The sequence below is a fragment of the Oncorhynchus tshawytscha genome, linkage group LG06 (assembly GCF_018296145.1).
Source record: "Oncorhynchus tshawytscha isolate Ot180627B linkage group LG06, Otsh_v2.0, whole genome shotgun sequence".
Lineage (NCBI taxonomy): Eukaryota > Metazoa > Chordata > Actinopteri > Salmoniformes > Salmonidae > Oncorhynchus > Oncorhynchus tshawytscha.
Genome location: NC_056434.1, coordinates 63,145,110 through 63,159,542, shown reverse-complemented (window position 1 = coordinate 63,159,542; position 14,433 = coordinate 63,145,110). Strand labels below are relative to the sequence as shown.

The 14,433-nt window shown below is 44.6% G+C and overlaps 1 protein-coding gene across 4 annotated transcripts in view; it reads left to right on the top strand.

The window, feature by feature from the left end:
- LOC112252846 (inositol polyphosphate-5-phosphatase A) overlaps window positions 1-14,433 on the top strand; it is a 277,551-nt gene that overhangs the window by 158,619 nt on the left and 104,499 nt on the right. For all 4 annotated transcript variants that reach the window (XM_024424512.2, XM_024424511.2, XM_042323491.1 and 1 more), the window contains exons 6-8: window positions 56-159; window positions 12,954-13,006; window positions 13,907-14,026. In XM_024424512.2, coding sequence (XP_024280280.1) covers window positions 56-159; window positions 12,954-13,006; window positions 13,907-14,026 — 277 coding nt within the window. The remainder of the gene's footprint in view (window positions 1-55; window positions 160-12,953; window positions 13,007-13,906; window positions 14,027-14,433) is intronic.

The window sequence follows — 14,433 nt, the reverse complement described above, 5'->3', positions numbered from 1 at the left end:
AGCTAGTATTGTATTAATACGGCCTCTGGCTTTCTGTCTGTGTTTTTCCCCACAGCCAAGAAATTCAAGAAGGTGGTTGGGAAAGAGATCTACTCAGACACTCTAGAGAGCACACCCATGTTGGAGAAGGAGAAGTTTCCTCAGGACTACTTCCCTGAGGTGCGTATCCTTCCACTGTTGCTGTAGTGACTGAGAGGGACTATCTCTCAGCCTCTACTGCTTTCTGAAGCACTGGGACTTTGATTGACAGAGTGCTGTCATTAATGAACACGACACATCAATGTGATATTATGACACCATTAATAAAAGACAGCTGATCTACATGACTTTAGCCCCGATTCAGCTGTCCCAGACAAGTTTCTGACATCTGAGACAAAATCCCTATATCATTGCGTCACCAACGCTCGTTTAATGTAAGCGTGTCAGAGACGCAATCTGAGGGCTACCGATCTTATCTTTGAGCAGCCCCAGACATCCCAATATTTTCAAACACGTTTGATTTTATTGGCACAAAATCTGCAATGCTCTTGTAGTGTGAGCATGTCTTGAGAATTGTGATCAGCAATAGCCAATGAGAGCTCGCCAGAGAACAAGCCAGTGAGATGATGACGTTGTTTCGTAAAGGGGAGGCAGGGTAGCCAAGTGGTTAGAGCGTTGGACTAGTCACCAAAAGGTTGCAAGATCAAATCCCCGAGCTGACAAGGTACAAATCTGTCATTCTGCCCCTGAACAGGCAGTTAACCCACTGTTCCTAGGCCGTCATTGAAAATAAGAATTTGTTCTTAACTGACTTGCCTAGTTAAATAAATAAAGGTAAAATAAAATGTGAGTCTCAACAATGTTAGGATTTTGAAAGTTTTGTAGTGTACACCCGGCGCTAGGCATGGACCTTGTTAATACATTTTGGATGCATTTAGTCCCCATAATACAGTAGGTATTGCAAGTGCTGAAAAGGTTTTGGTTATGTTGGTTTTTATTTTATTTTACTTGCGACACTTTGTTTTTGACATTTTTTTTTATATCGAAATGTTTGTTGCATAATACATTTTTTATATTTTCAAAAGTAGGCATATGTTTTTACTCAATAAACCACAGAAAAACAGAACTATTGGTACTATTACACATTTATGGCAGTGTTTCCTCTTCATCAATGGCGTATTTCCCTTTACTGTTTTGCATTTTCACAAAAGATATGGTATGAAGTGAAAACATAAGGTTATTTTGGTTTCTGCATCTTTTTTCTTTCTTTACTTGACTTTCCCTCAAAAAGCAAATGAATACAAGGATCAGTTGAACAGTGGAAGATTGAGATGGCACTCTTGCCGAAGCTTTAATTCGTTGGCTTGCTGGGCTTCGTAGTGCAGCCTGTGTGCGTTGTATGTCTGTTCGTTCTGTGGGCTCCTCTGCTGGGTCCACATCATAAGGGAACGTCGCGCTGTGCTGATATTGTAATAAAGAGCATGAGTGCCCGCGTGTCAGCCCCATGCTCCTCGCTCATCTGTCAACCGCGCTCCGCCGGCCACCTCCTCAAATATATGCAAAGGAGATGGATACATCCTTTCACAGACGCAGTCTCCCAATTTCCATCTCTTTCACACACACACTCTCATGTACACATTTTCTCTCTCTCTCCCCTCTCTCTCCTGTCTCCTCTCTCTCTCTCCTGTCTCCCCTCTCTCCTGTCTCTCTCTGCCCCCCCCCCCACCTTGGAGTTCCCCAGTTTGCCATTTTCAAAGATGATCTAAAACCAATTACATCGATTGAGGCGTGAAGTCGTTTAAAATTATTACGAGAAACGGGTGTTTGGGGCGTTACGAGGAGAAGCGCAAAACAAACCTGGGTGTGAAAAGAAGCAAGCAGATGCCTGGGAAAGTTTGCTCTCTGATTTATGCCTCTTTCCCGGCTGGGTTATGAATCCAGGATGATGCTCCCGAGAGCAGCACTCCAGATAATGTTAGACATTTAAAAATAGCAGATTTGTGTAGTCTATCAGGGCCGAGTATTCCCCCCCCGCCCAGCTCCGTAGTGAGAAATTGGTTATCATAGATCACAGATACTGCTCAAACCTCTTATGAAAGATGAATTAATTTCACTAATGCTTTAATGCAGAGCTCTCATGAGGAAGTCAGGCGCGCGATAACCCCTGCCTTGTCCCTGCTTCCTCCATGGTGATTTATGCTGTCTTTTAGTAGATGAAACCGCCTGGATTTGCCATTCGTCTGCAGCCTTAAGGAATTCTATTAACAGGGGATCTGGGACAAGACGGACCGCCACGGACCGCAATGGGGGGGGGTCCAACTGGGTTCTACAGGGTACCGCTCTGGGTCTCAAGAGTGTTGTGGAGACCGGATAGTCATCCTAAGACCTGATATACTAGCAGAGACCTCGCCAAGACCATGTGAGCTACAGCGAGCATGGGTTAATACATGTTATCTTCCATTAGAATCTACTGTGTAAAGGTATCATTTTCTGTCATTTTCTAATGTTTTGATACCCCGTATAGAGAGGTGAAGCTGTAGAATGTGGCAGCGGACAGTTTAGCCAGCTTCTCGGAGACTGACACCTCTCTTTCTTCGCTTGCACGTTAGCTTTACAGTCCACCGTTAATTAACTGTCACTCAGAGAGGGCCTGATGACATCATGGTGGGAGGAGTTGTTCTGTACGGCTCCTGTTTGAGTGACAGCGCTGGTTAAAGACTAGCAATGTAACAGAGACAAAATTACATTTCCTGGCATCTCTTAAATTTCAGTGCCCTTGGGTTGGTTGTGTGTGTGGGTGTATGCTAGTGTACAGTTGAAGTCAGAAGTTTACATACACTTAGGTTGGAGTCATTAAAACTAGTTTTTCAACCACTCCACAAATTTCTTGTTAACAAACTATAGTTTTGGCAAGTTTGTTAGGACATTTGCTTTGTGCATGACACAAGTCATTTTTCCAACAATTGTTGATTATTTCACAATTCCAGTGGGTCATAAGTTTACATAAACTAACTTGTTTGTGCCTTTAAACAGCTTGGAAAGTTCCAGAAAATGATGTCATGGCTTTAGAAGCTTCTGAGGCTAATTGACATCATTTGAGTCAATTGGAGGTGTACCTGTGGATGTATTTCAAGGCCTACCTTCAAACTCAGTGCCTCTTTGCTTGACATCATGGGAAAATAAAATAAATCAGCCAAAACCTCAGAAAAAAAATTGTAGACCTCCACAAGTCTGGTTCTTCTTTAGGAGAAATTTCCAAACGCCTGAAGGTACCACGTTCATCTGTACAAACAATAGTACGCAAGTATAAACACCAGGGGACCACGCAGTCGTCATAACACTCAGGACGGAGAGGCGTTCTGTCTCCTAGAGATGAATGTACTCTGGTGCGAAAAGTGCAAATCAATCGCAGAACAGCAGCAAAGGACCTTGCGAAGATGCTGGAGCAAACAGGTACAAAAGTAAGTATATCTACACTAAAACGAGTTCTATATCAACATGACCTGAAAGGCAGCTCAGCAAAGAAGAAGCCACTGCTCCAAAACCGCCATAAAAAAGCCAGACTACGGTTTGCAACTGCACATGGGGACAAAGATTGTACTTTTTGGAGAAATGTCCTCTGGTCGGATGAAACAAAATTTTAACTATTTGGCCACAATGACCATTGTTATGTTTGGAGGAAAAAGGGGGAAGCTTGCAAGCCAAAGAACACCATCCCAACTGTGAAGCATGGGGGTGGCAGCATTATGTTGTGGGGGTGCTTTGCTGCAGGAGGGACTGGTGCACTTCACAAAATAGATGGCATCATGAGGTAGGAACATTATGTGGGTATATTGAAGCAACATCTCAAGTCATCAGTCAGGAAGTTAAAGCTTGGTCGCAAATGGGTCTTCCAAATGGACAAGCATACTTCCAAAGTTGTGGCAAAATGGCTTATGTACAACAAAGTAAAGTATTGAATGGCCATCACAAAGCCCTGACCTCAATCCCATAGAGAATGTGTGGGCAGAACTGAAAACGTGTGCGAGCAAGGAGGCCTACGAACCTGACTCAGTTACACCAGCTCTGTCAGGAAGAATGGGCCAAAATTCACCCAACTTATTGTGGGAAGCTTGTGGAAGGCTACCCAAAACATTTGACCAAAGTTAAACAATTTAAAGGCAATGCTACCAAATAATAATTGAGTGTATGTAAACTTCTGACCCCACTGGGAATGTGATGAAAGAAATAAAAGCTGAAATAAATCATTCTCGCTACTATTATTCTGACATTTCACGTTCTTAAAATAAAGTGGTGATCCTAACTGACCTAAGACAGGGATTTTTTTTACTGGGATTCAACGTCAGGAATTCTGAAAAACTGAGTTTAAATGTATTTGGCGCAGGTGTATGTCAACTTCCGACTTCAACTGTATTAATGTTGTGTGTTTGTTTTGACCCCTACTCATACCGCTGTCACACACCCTTGCTGTCTCATGTAGACCTCTCATGTCCACAATGGGGGTGAACAGGATCCTACTGTGACCCCAAGTCCCCTGGGTTGAGTCTGCTGAAATGACAACCCCCTCCCTCCATGTATGCAAAACACACTGCCTTCATACTCCACAGACTGTGAGTTATGGCTTGAAGTGGAGGAGAAAGGAGGGAGGGACATTAATTGAAAAGCGGTATAAGAAGGAACTGGTCAAAATAGCGGGCACATTTTCTTTTGAAAGGTCGATGTGATGGATTTGGTGACCTGTCATTTCTTGTTGTTCCGTCAATCCTTTCGACCCGCCCGAGTATTTATCAATATATTTGTTGGTGCAGTAATACAATGCTTCCAAAAAACATTGCATCGTAAGGATTTCTCCTTGGCTTATATAAATAAAGTGTACGACCAAGACGTCAATCTCCCCTTTCCAATGATTGTGCACGGAAGTGGAAAAAAAACAAACCGGGCCATAGATCATTGTCCATACAAGTTTGTACTTCTTGGTTGCTACCACACGTCTGCTCATAAAAGCATTGGTTGTGGACTACACTCACACCCTTTAAGTACCCTCTGCTGTAAACTCTGATATCATGATTATGCGGCAGCCATACATGTCCAGTTTTCAATGCAAGTCAATATCCCATTAAATGGGAAAGTGGTATTGGTCTCTACCCATGGTCCAGAGACCGTCCAGCTAGATCTGTCCTATAGGCTACCTGCCCCATTCCCCAGCCCCTGTATGTACTGTACCGTATGTCCTCCCCTCAGTCCCCACTGTCTCTATAAAGGGCTTGTCCTTCCCTTAAACCTCTACACAACACTGGATTTTGGACATTTTAATCAGCAGCACTTTCCCTCCCATCCCACACACACTCAGTCTGGTCCAGTTCCTACGAAGCACACCCCAGTCAGACCCCCCTGTCTTATTTGATGAGGATGATGGAATAAAGATACATGTGCAGGGGGGTTCTGCATGAGGCCAAATCAGTCAGGGTTTGTGTGTGTTACTTATTTCTCACAGTGCATATCTGTTACGGGGACTTGTGTAACCCTGTCCTGCACTCCCTTATGGGTCTGCCCCACCGCACACTGTTATTTATAGGGGGATGGTCTGTCAGCCGAGATATAAGAAAGGTCAACAACAACAAAAAACGGAGTGTGTTGTGGTGGGGGACCGGGGAGTGGGATTGGTGTTCTGCAATCCTGTACCACCCTGACACGCGTGACATTTGATAGTGGAAGTGAGAACCTCCGATGGACACAACTGGGGAGTTTATGGTGTCTCTTCATCGAAGAGCGAATCCATTTTACAGCCCCATAGCTCGCTCCCCACTACTCCCCTCTCAGTCCCCTATCTGTATTGGCTGGGAGCCTGGCTGTCATGGCTGACCCACTCTGTATAGCCGTTCATCACTGTCACAGCCTGGGCACCCATCACTGGCCACGGAAGGTCAGCCTGTGTCACCCTCAGCCTCACAACCTTTTACTGCCTCACTCCACCACCCGCCCCCATGGTGACCCCTCACTGGCCAGGCCAGACCTGACCCCTCCCAGACGTTGGGGGGGCTGGACATATCACCTGGGCCTACGCTACTCTGTCAGATGAAGTGTAGATGTTGTCTCTGTCTGTCTGTCTCACTCACTGATGATACTGTGGCTGTGGTACCAGCCTGAGTGGCAGCTTTTCAGCTGTCCTACCTAGAGCAGGGTTTTGGAAAACCTGGCCTAGAGCAATAGGAAATGTACATTTTTATCTATCAGGCCAGGGTTTTTTCCCACCTGACCCTGTAACACATTCTGTAGGCATTAAGGTGAGGTCGACGTTTCACTCTCGCGTTTGATTGGGTGCGTGACAGTTGGTTGTCACTCCCAGTCTGAATTTCCCAGTCCCCTTGTGAATGACTGCTCTGTGTGTTGATGAATGGAAGGGAATGTGTGCGTGTCACATTAACCAAACGATAAGACAAGGGTCAATCAGTCATAGGAGGAGGAAATGGGGCAATCTGAGGTTGCACGTCAGGGACGTGATGGATTTTTGTGTTGTGATGTGTAGTTAATGACTCTTTAAATTAAATTTAGATGACATATATTTTGCGCTGCGTTAAGAGAACAGGTTTGGACAGCACCCTCTTCTCTCCTCCTCACTCCCCTCCCCGTCATCCTCTTCATCCTCTGCTTCATTTATTCATGTTCTTACAATGTTGTTACATACTGTATATCACGTCATATATATATATATATATATATATATATATATAGTACATATATAAATCTCTCTCAGGAAGTCTGGTAAAATGAAGATGAAATGAGATATGATGCCAACAAATTTCTACTTACCACCTAAATGGAAATGTGGTTATTGAATGAATTTCCTTGAAACATCTGTGTTTTGTTGAATTTGTTGAAGTTCTTTCTGAATCATTTATAATGACTACATCATGTAAGGTATTCATTCTATTATTTGTCTTTTTAAATGATCACAAAATATTTATTGAGTGCATTATGTTCATGAAAAACTATTTTGGTTTGCCTTAAACCAGGCTTTCTACCGCAACTGACCCATAGCACATTCCTCTTAGGCTCACTCTCTCTCGGTCTCTGTCTCACTCACTCACTCACTCGCTCACTCATTCTCTCTCGATCTCACTCACTCACTCATTCTCTCTCGAACTCACTCACTCACTCATTCTCTCTCGAACTCACTCACTCACTCATTCTCTCTCGAACTCACTCACTCACTCATTCTCTCTCGAACTCACTCACTCACTCATTCTCTCTCGAACTCACTCACTCACTCATTCTCTCTCGAACTCACTCACTCACTCATTCTCTCTCGAACTCACTCACTCACTCATTCTCTCTCGAACTCACTCACTCACTCATTCTCTCTCGAACTCACTCACTCACTCATTCTCTCTCGAACTCACTCACAATCTAACTCACTCACGATCTCACTCACTCACATACGCACACACTCACACACTCAAAGTCATAATGTCGGACAGTGTGGTATAATTGGGCCCATACATTCTGCCAGGCGGTATAGATTAATTCAAGTATGCTAATGTAATTCAATTTGATACAGTTCATCTTGTACTAATGCAGATTGAAGGATGTGAGACGCAATCAAATTGCTTTCAGGCCTACACATTTGCATCTAAGTTTTTAAATAAAATTAGTCAATTTGTAATTATGTGACCTGAGCCATAATTAGTTTATTCATCGCCATGGTTAACTCCCCATTAGGACGCTTCGATAGCTCCTGGGTTATTTATTTATTTATGCATTCAAAATTAGGACGGTTGCGGCATCAATTTGTCTCTCATTTAATAATGAGCTTCATGGTAAATCATGTGCTGTGTGAGAGCTGGGACTCCTGACTGGGTAATTCACTCAGTAGCACTAATGGGGTGAGGCTATAGGAGGTTGACCCGGTGGCTATTGGTCAGGCCTCAGATCATTTTGGAGGTGATACTGTTTTTTCCCGTTGTCATGCAGTGTCATTGGACTCAGGTTGGACAAATGTAAATACAGGGGAAATGAATCATACTGAAAGAAAACAAACTCTTAGAGGGTTGTCTTTGCATTGTTATAGCACTCGTATGAATGCGATGACTGTGTATGCCATTTGAGATTGTGTTTTTAAATTAATTGAATATATAAAACATACAATATACCAGCGGTGAAGCCGCTCAACAACTACATTACGGTAGTCACCTAACAGACTCCCATCCAGAGTGACTCACAGAAGCAACCAGGGTCAACGCCCTGCTCAAGGGCACGTAAACAAATCTCCCACCAGGTCAAAAAGCGGGCACCGAACCGGCGATCTATCAGCCACCAGCCCTCCATGATCCCCCCTCACAGCCCCCTGTGCCCCCGAGCCCCGTCCCCAATGCACCAACAACCAACAAAATGAACAAAATAGAATAAAGACCAAGGAAAACAATGCAAAAATCATCAAGGACAACAAAATTCATAACAGCAAAGCCAACTGAATATGTTTGACTGCATGTATGGCACTATTTACATGTGTGTGTCCATGTATATGGGCATTTGAATGTGTGTGTGTGTGTGTGTGTGTGTGTGTGTGTGTGTGTGTGTGTGTGTGTGTGTGCAAACACCTGTAAGGCATCAGCCTCAGGCAAACTGGAATTGGCTGTAACAACACTGCCCCTCAGTGTCATTCAAACTTCAGTTTGTTTTGTTTAATTTGGACTTTATTTATTTTTTTACTTTTATCTTTGACCATCATTCTATCCCCCGCCCAGCAGCTCTACTCCCACTTGTCTCCAATTCCACATCCCAACTCTCAGCTTCCCTCAGCCCATCCCACCTATCTCTGCTGGCCACCCTCTTCCGATTTCTATGCACCATATCTTTCAACTGTAATATCCTATGTTTCACGGAATCGTTGCTGAATGACGACATGGATATTCAGCTGGCGGGATATATGCTAGATAGAACAGAACATTCCGGTGAGATGGGGGGGGTGCATATTTGTAAACAACAGCTGGTGCACGAAATCTAGACGTCTCTAGATTTTGCTCGCCTGAAGTAGAGTATATTGCGATAAATTGCAGGCCACACTACTTGCCTAGAGAGTTTTCAGCTATACTTTTCGTGGCTGTTTATTTACCACCACAGACAGATGCTGGCACTAAGACCGCACTCAGTCAGCTGTGTAAGGAAATAAGCAAACAGGAAACCACTCGTCCAGAGGCGGCGCTCCTAGTGGCCGGAGACTTTAATTCAGGGAAACTTAAATCAGTTCTACCAAATGTCCAACATATTAAACGTGCAACTAGAGGGAAAAAAATTCTAGATCACCTGAACTCCACACACAGAGACTCGTACAAAGCTCTCCCTCCATTTGGTATATCCGACCACAACTCTATCCTTCTGATTCCTGCTTACAAGCAAAAATTAAAGCAGGATGCACCAGTGACTCGGTCTATAAAAAAGTGGTCAGGTGAAGCAGATGATAAACTACAGAACTGTTTTGCTATCACAGACTGGAACATGTTCCGGGATTCTTCCGATGGCGTTGAGGAGTACACCACATCAGTCACTGGCTTTATCAATAAGTGCATTGAGGATGTCGTCCCCACAGTGACTGTACGTACATACCTCAACCAGAAGCCATGGATTACAGGCAACATTCGCACTGAGCTAAAGGGTAGAGCTGCCGCTTTCAAGGTGCGGGACTCTAACCCGGAGGCTTACAAGAAATCCTGCTATGCTCTGCGACGAACCATCAAACAGGCAAAGCGTCAATACAGGGCTAAGATTGAATCATACTAAACCGGCTCCGATGCTCGTCTTATCTGCCAGGGCTTGCAAACTATTACAGACTACAAAGGGAAGCACAGCCGCGAGCTGCCCAGTGACACGAGCCTACCAGACGAGCTAAATCACTTCAATGCTCACTTCGAGGCAAGCAACACTGAGGCATGCATGAGAGCATCAGCTGTTCTGGACGACTGTGTGCTCACGCTCTCCGTAGCCGACATGAGTAAGACCTTTAAACAGGTCAACATACACAAGGCTGCGGGGCCAGATGGATTACCAGGACGTGTGCTCCGGGCATGTGCTGACCAACTGGCAGGTGTCTTCACTGACATTTTAAACATGTCCCTGATTGAGTCTGTAATACCAACATGTTTCAAGCAGATTACCATAGTCCCTCTGCCCAAGAACACAAAGGCAACCTGCCTAAATGACTACAGACCCGTAGCACTCCCGTCCGTAGCAATGAAGTGCTTTGAAAGGTTGGTAAATGCTCACATCGACACCATTATCCCAGAAACCCTAGACCTACTCCAATTTGCATACCGCCCAAACAGATCCACAGACGATGCAATCTCTATTGCACTCCACACTGCCCTTTCCCACCTGGACAAAAGGAACACTTATGTGAGAATGCTATTCATTGACTACAGCTCAGCGTTCAACACCATAGTGCCCTCAAAGCTCATCACTAAGCTAAGGATCCTGGGACTAAACACCTCCCTCTGCAACTGGATCCTGGACTTCCTGACGGACCACCCCCAGGTGGTGAGGGTTAGGTAGCAACACATCTGCCACGCTGATCCTCAACACTGGAACTCCCCAGGGGTGCGTACTGAGTGTCCCCCTGTATTCCCTGTTCACTCACGACTGCAGCCATAGGCTGTCTCGTCGTTTTCGGTGATCAGGCCTACCACTGTTGTGTCGTCTGCAAACTTAATTATGGTGTTGGAATCGTGCCTGGCCATGCAGTCGTGGGCTGTAGTCAATGAATAGCATTCTCACATAAGTAGGGAGGAGGTTAGAGACCTGGCCGGATGGTGCCAGAATAACAACCTATCCCTCAACGTAACCAAGATTAAGGAGATGATTGTGGACTACAGGAATAGGAGGACCGAGCACGCCCTCATTCTCATCGACGGGGCTGTAGTGGAGCAGGTTGAGAGCTTCAAGTTCCTTGGTGTCCACATCAACAACAAACTAGAATGGTCCAATTACACCAAGACAGTCGTGAAGAGGGCAAGACAAAGCCTATTCCCCCTCAGGAAACTAAAAAGATTTGGCATGGGTCCTGAGATCCTCAAAAGGTTCTACAGCTGCAACATTGTGAGCATCCTGACTGGTTGCATCACTGCCTGGTCTGGCAATTGCTCGGCCTCTGACCGCAAGGCACTACAGAGGGTAGTGCGTACGGCCCAGTACATCACTGGGGCTAAAGCTGCCTGCCATCCAGGATCTCTACACCAGGCGGTGTCAGAGGAAGGCCCTAAAAATTGTCAAAGACCCCAGCCACCCCAGTCATAGACTGTTTTCTCTACTACTGCATGGCAAGCGGTACCGGAGTGCCAAGTCTAGGACAAAAAGGCTTCTCAACAGTTTTTACCTCCAAGCCATAAGATTCCTGAACAGGTAATCAAATGGTTACCCGGACTATTTGCATTGTGTATCCCCCCCAACCCCTCTTTTTACGCTGCTGCTACTCTTTGTTTATCATATATGCATAGTCACTTCAACTATACATTCATGTACATACTACCTCAATTGGGCCGACCAACCAGTGCTCCCACATATTGGCTAACCGGGCTATCTGCATTGTGTCCCACCACCCGCCAACCCCTCTTTTACGCTACTGCTACTCTCTGTTCATCATATATGCATAGTCACTTTAACCATATCTACATACTACCTCAATTAGCCTAACCGGTGTCTGTATGTATCCTCGCTACTTTTATAGCCTCGCTACTATATATAGCCTGTCTTTTTACTGTTGTTTTACTTCTTTACCTACCTATTTTTCACATAATACCTTTTTTTTCACTTGTTTAGAGATTTTAAGTAAGCATTTCACTGTAAGGTGAACACCTGTTGTATTCGGCGCACGTGACAAATAAACTTTGATTTGATTTGAGCTATGCTGATGTTTAAGTTTAACATTCAATTTTAATCTATCTAATGGAATAGAATGGAGTAGAATCCACAGATGGGAAAGTTGATGATAAATACTTTTACTAAGAGTATTAGTTATTGACTGACCCGGTCTCTCCAGATCTCCCAACAATACTATTTATACGGTCAATTTGAGATAATTGTTATGCATTTTCAGACATTCCTGAATCTGAGACCAGAAACAGGCTACCTGAGGGCAATACCAAAATAAATGGTCTTGATTCTGTATTCTCACAACAAAATATGCAGAGCTGTGATGATTGTATGCCCCAAATATCCAACATTTTGTTGGTGTCAAGAATTCTATATAATAATTTTAGCTGAAAAGCATGAAGTCTTGAATCTTGCGTCATTTAAGATATCAACTTAGCCCTGTAACATGGAATCGCTGTATCAAAAATCTCTTCCTAACTGTTTTGTAATCTGTATGGCACAGCTGTCAACATCCTGGTCCTCAAATGAAACTTGTATACATTCCTATTTCTGCTATTTTTATTCCTCCGCCAGTTTTGATCTTTGATATTGGGCAGACAGACCAGTTCCCTACCTCCTCCCACTGCCACCTGCCTCCTCCATTTTTGGGGTAATGCTGTGATCAATTGGTTGTAATCTTAGATTGAGCAGACCTTCCCATGCAATTCCAATACAACTCCATGAAAGGCAACTCTACATTTCCAATTTTCAATACAATTTAAAAACAAAATACCCTTTTCAAACAACTTTCCCATAAATACAGGTATTTTATCAATCAGCACATTTGAGTTCAGCCAAAGCATTTGTTCTATTTTTTTTTCAGGGGATGAAATTGAAATTGTAGCCAGCTCTGCATTGCTTGTTAAAAAAGAGAGAGATACTTTTTTCAAAGTATATCAATTTCAGTTAATCGAAAATGAGACATGACAATCTGCAAAAAGGCCATTTTTAAACAATGGATGAGCTTTTCTTAGTAATCTACTTGAGAACCGTTTGGGGTGCACTGCAGTAAGGTCCAATTCCATGCGATCCATGCTCACATTCAGTCGGCATGATGTCTCCCTCTGTTACAGTGCAAGTGGTCCAGAAAAGGCTTCATCAGGACGAGATGGGCTCTGGCTGACTGGTGAGTTTCTAAGACATCTCATTACACCTCAAACTACACATACGATCAAACAGAATTTCTCAGCTTTTCATTGAGGTGCATTTTAGGGTCACATCCAGCTGTGACTACCCATGAAGTCTAGCAGTATCACCCGCAGTACCTGTCACTTTGGCTTTACCCCACTATCCATAGGCTATATCCCAGGGGGCTTTGCAGGTCCCGGTCCAGTCTTCATAGAGAGGCAAGTTAGAGTCAGTCTTCCCTAGAGAGAGAGAGAGAGAGAGAGAGAGGCTTTACTTCTCTCCCCATCCCGGGATTAGATTAGACGTAATCTCGTTAGCCAAGCAGTTGCATATGACAGATGACAGAAAACATTACATGCAATTGAACCTGTGTGAGATGAATACAAACGTTTTGAGAGGGGGGGATGGAGGAGGGAGGGGGTTGTAATCGAATCGAAGGATGACATGAGAACAAAAAGGGCTGAAACGGTAACACTCTAATAGAGACAGGCATGACGCGGGACAGGGACCTGAAGGGAGAGACCGAGAGAGGGACGGGGATGAGAGAGCGGGAGGGAGATTGACAGGGATGGGAGCGAGGGACACTGATGAGAGGGACATTTTACCTATATATTTAGAAGTTTGTCAGCAAGAGAAGCGTCTTGAGGTGAGACATCCACTCTCTTTTACAGAGATCGATATATAGTCAATAGTGGATCAATGAGACATGCATAGCAGCATTAGCACCACTAGGAGTAAAGTGGACATGTCACTCAGCCTGTAGGGCAACCAGGCAAATTAAACTAACTGCTCCATTCACAGAACCAAATGTATAGCACTGGTCCACAGACCACGGGGTCAATCATGTGATTCATGTGTCTCAAACTCAAATATCCTGGTCTTTCGGTCTCCCCCACAGTGCCTTTGACCTGGTCAACATCCACCTGTTCCACGATGCCTCCAACATACTGGCCCGGGAGAAGAGCCCCTCTGTCTACTCCGGGATGAGACAGAAGGCCCTTGGCTTTGTTTTAGACAGGTGACTGGCACTCTCCTCTCACCCATTCGCTCATCGCTCATCTCACCATTATCTCCAACCACCCTCTCAGCACCCTCTTCCTCTCCTTTACCAATCTCACCATCTCTCCTCTCACCATCCTCTCCGTTCTTCTTTTCCACTCGACCCTGAGCAACACACTCGCCTCTCTGCCGGGCAGAGAATCCTTCACCCAAGACCCCACTAAGCAAACAGGGGAGCCGTTCCAGCTAACATGCTAATGTGATTTATGTGATCTCCATTTACGGTGGAGCCGGATGATGGAGTGTGTTAAAGCAGCCCCTGCTCATTACCTGGTCATGCTAACACTGAGTAGAAGCTATGTAAGCAGCCCTGCATTATGTGACCCCCACCAATGAAATCAAATCTGAATGCACAGCGTCTTTCAC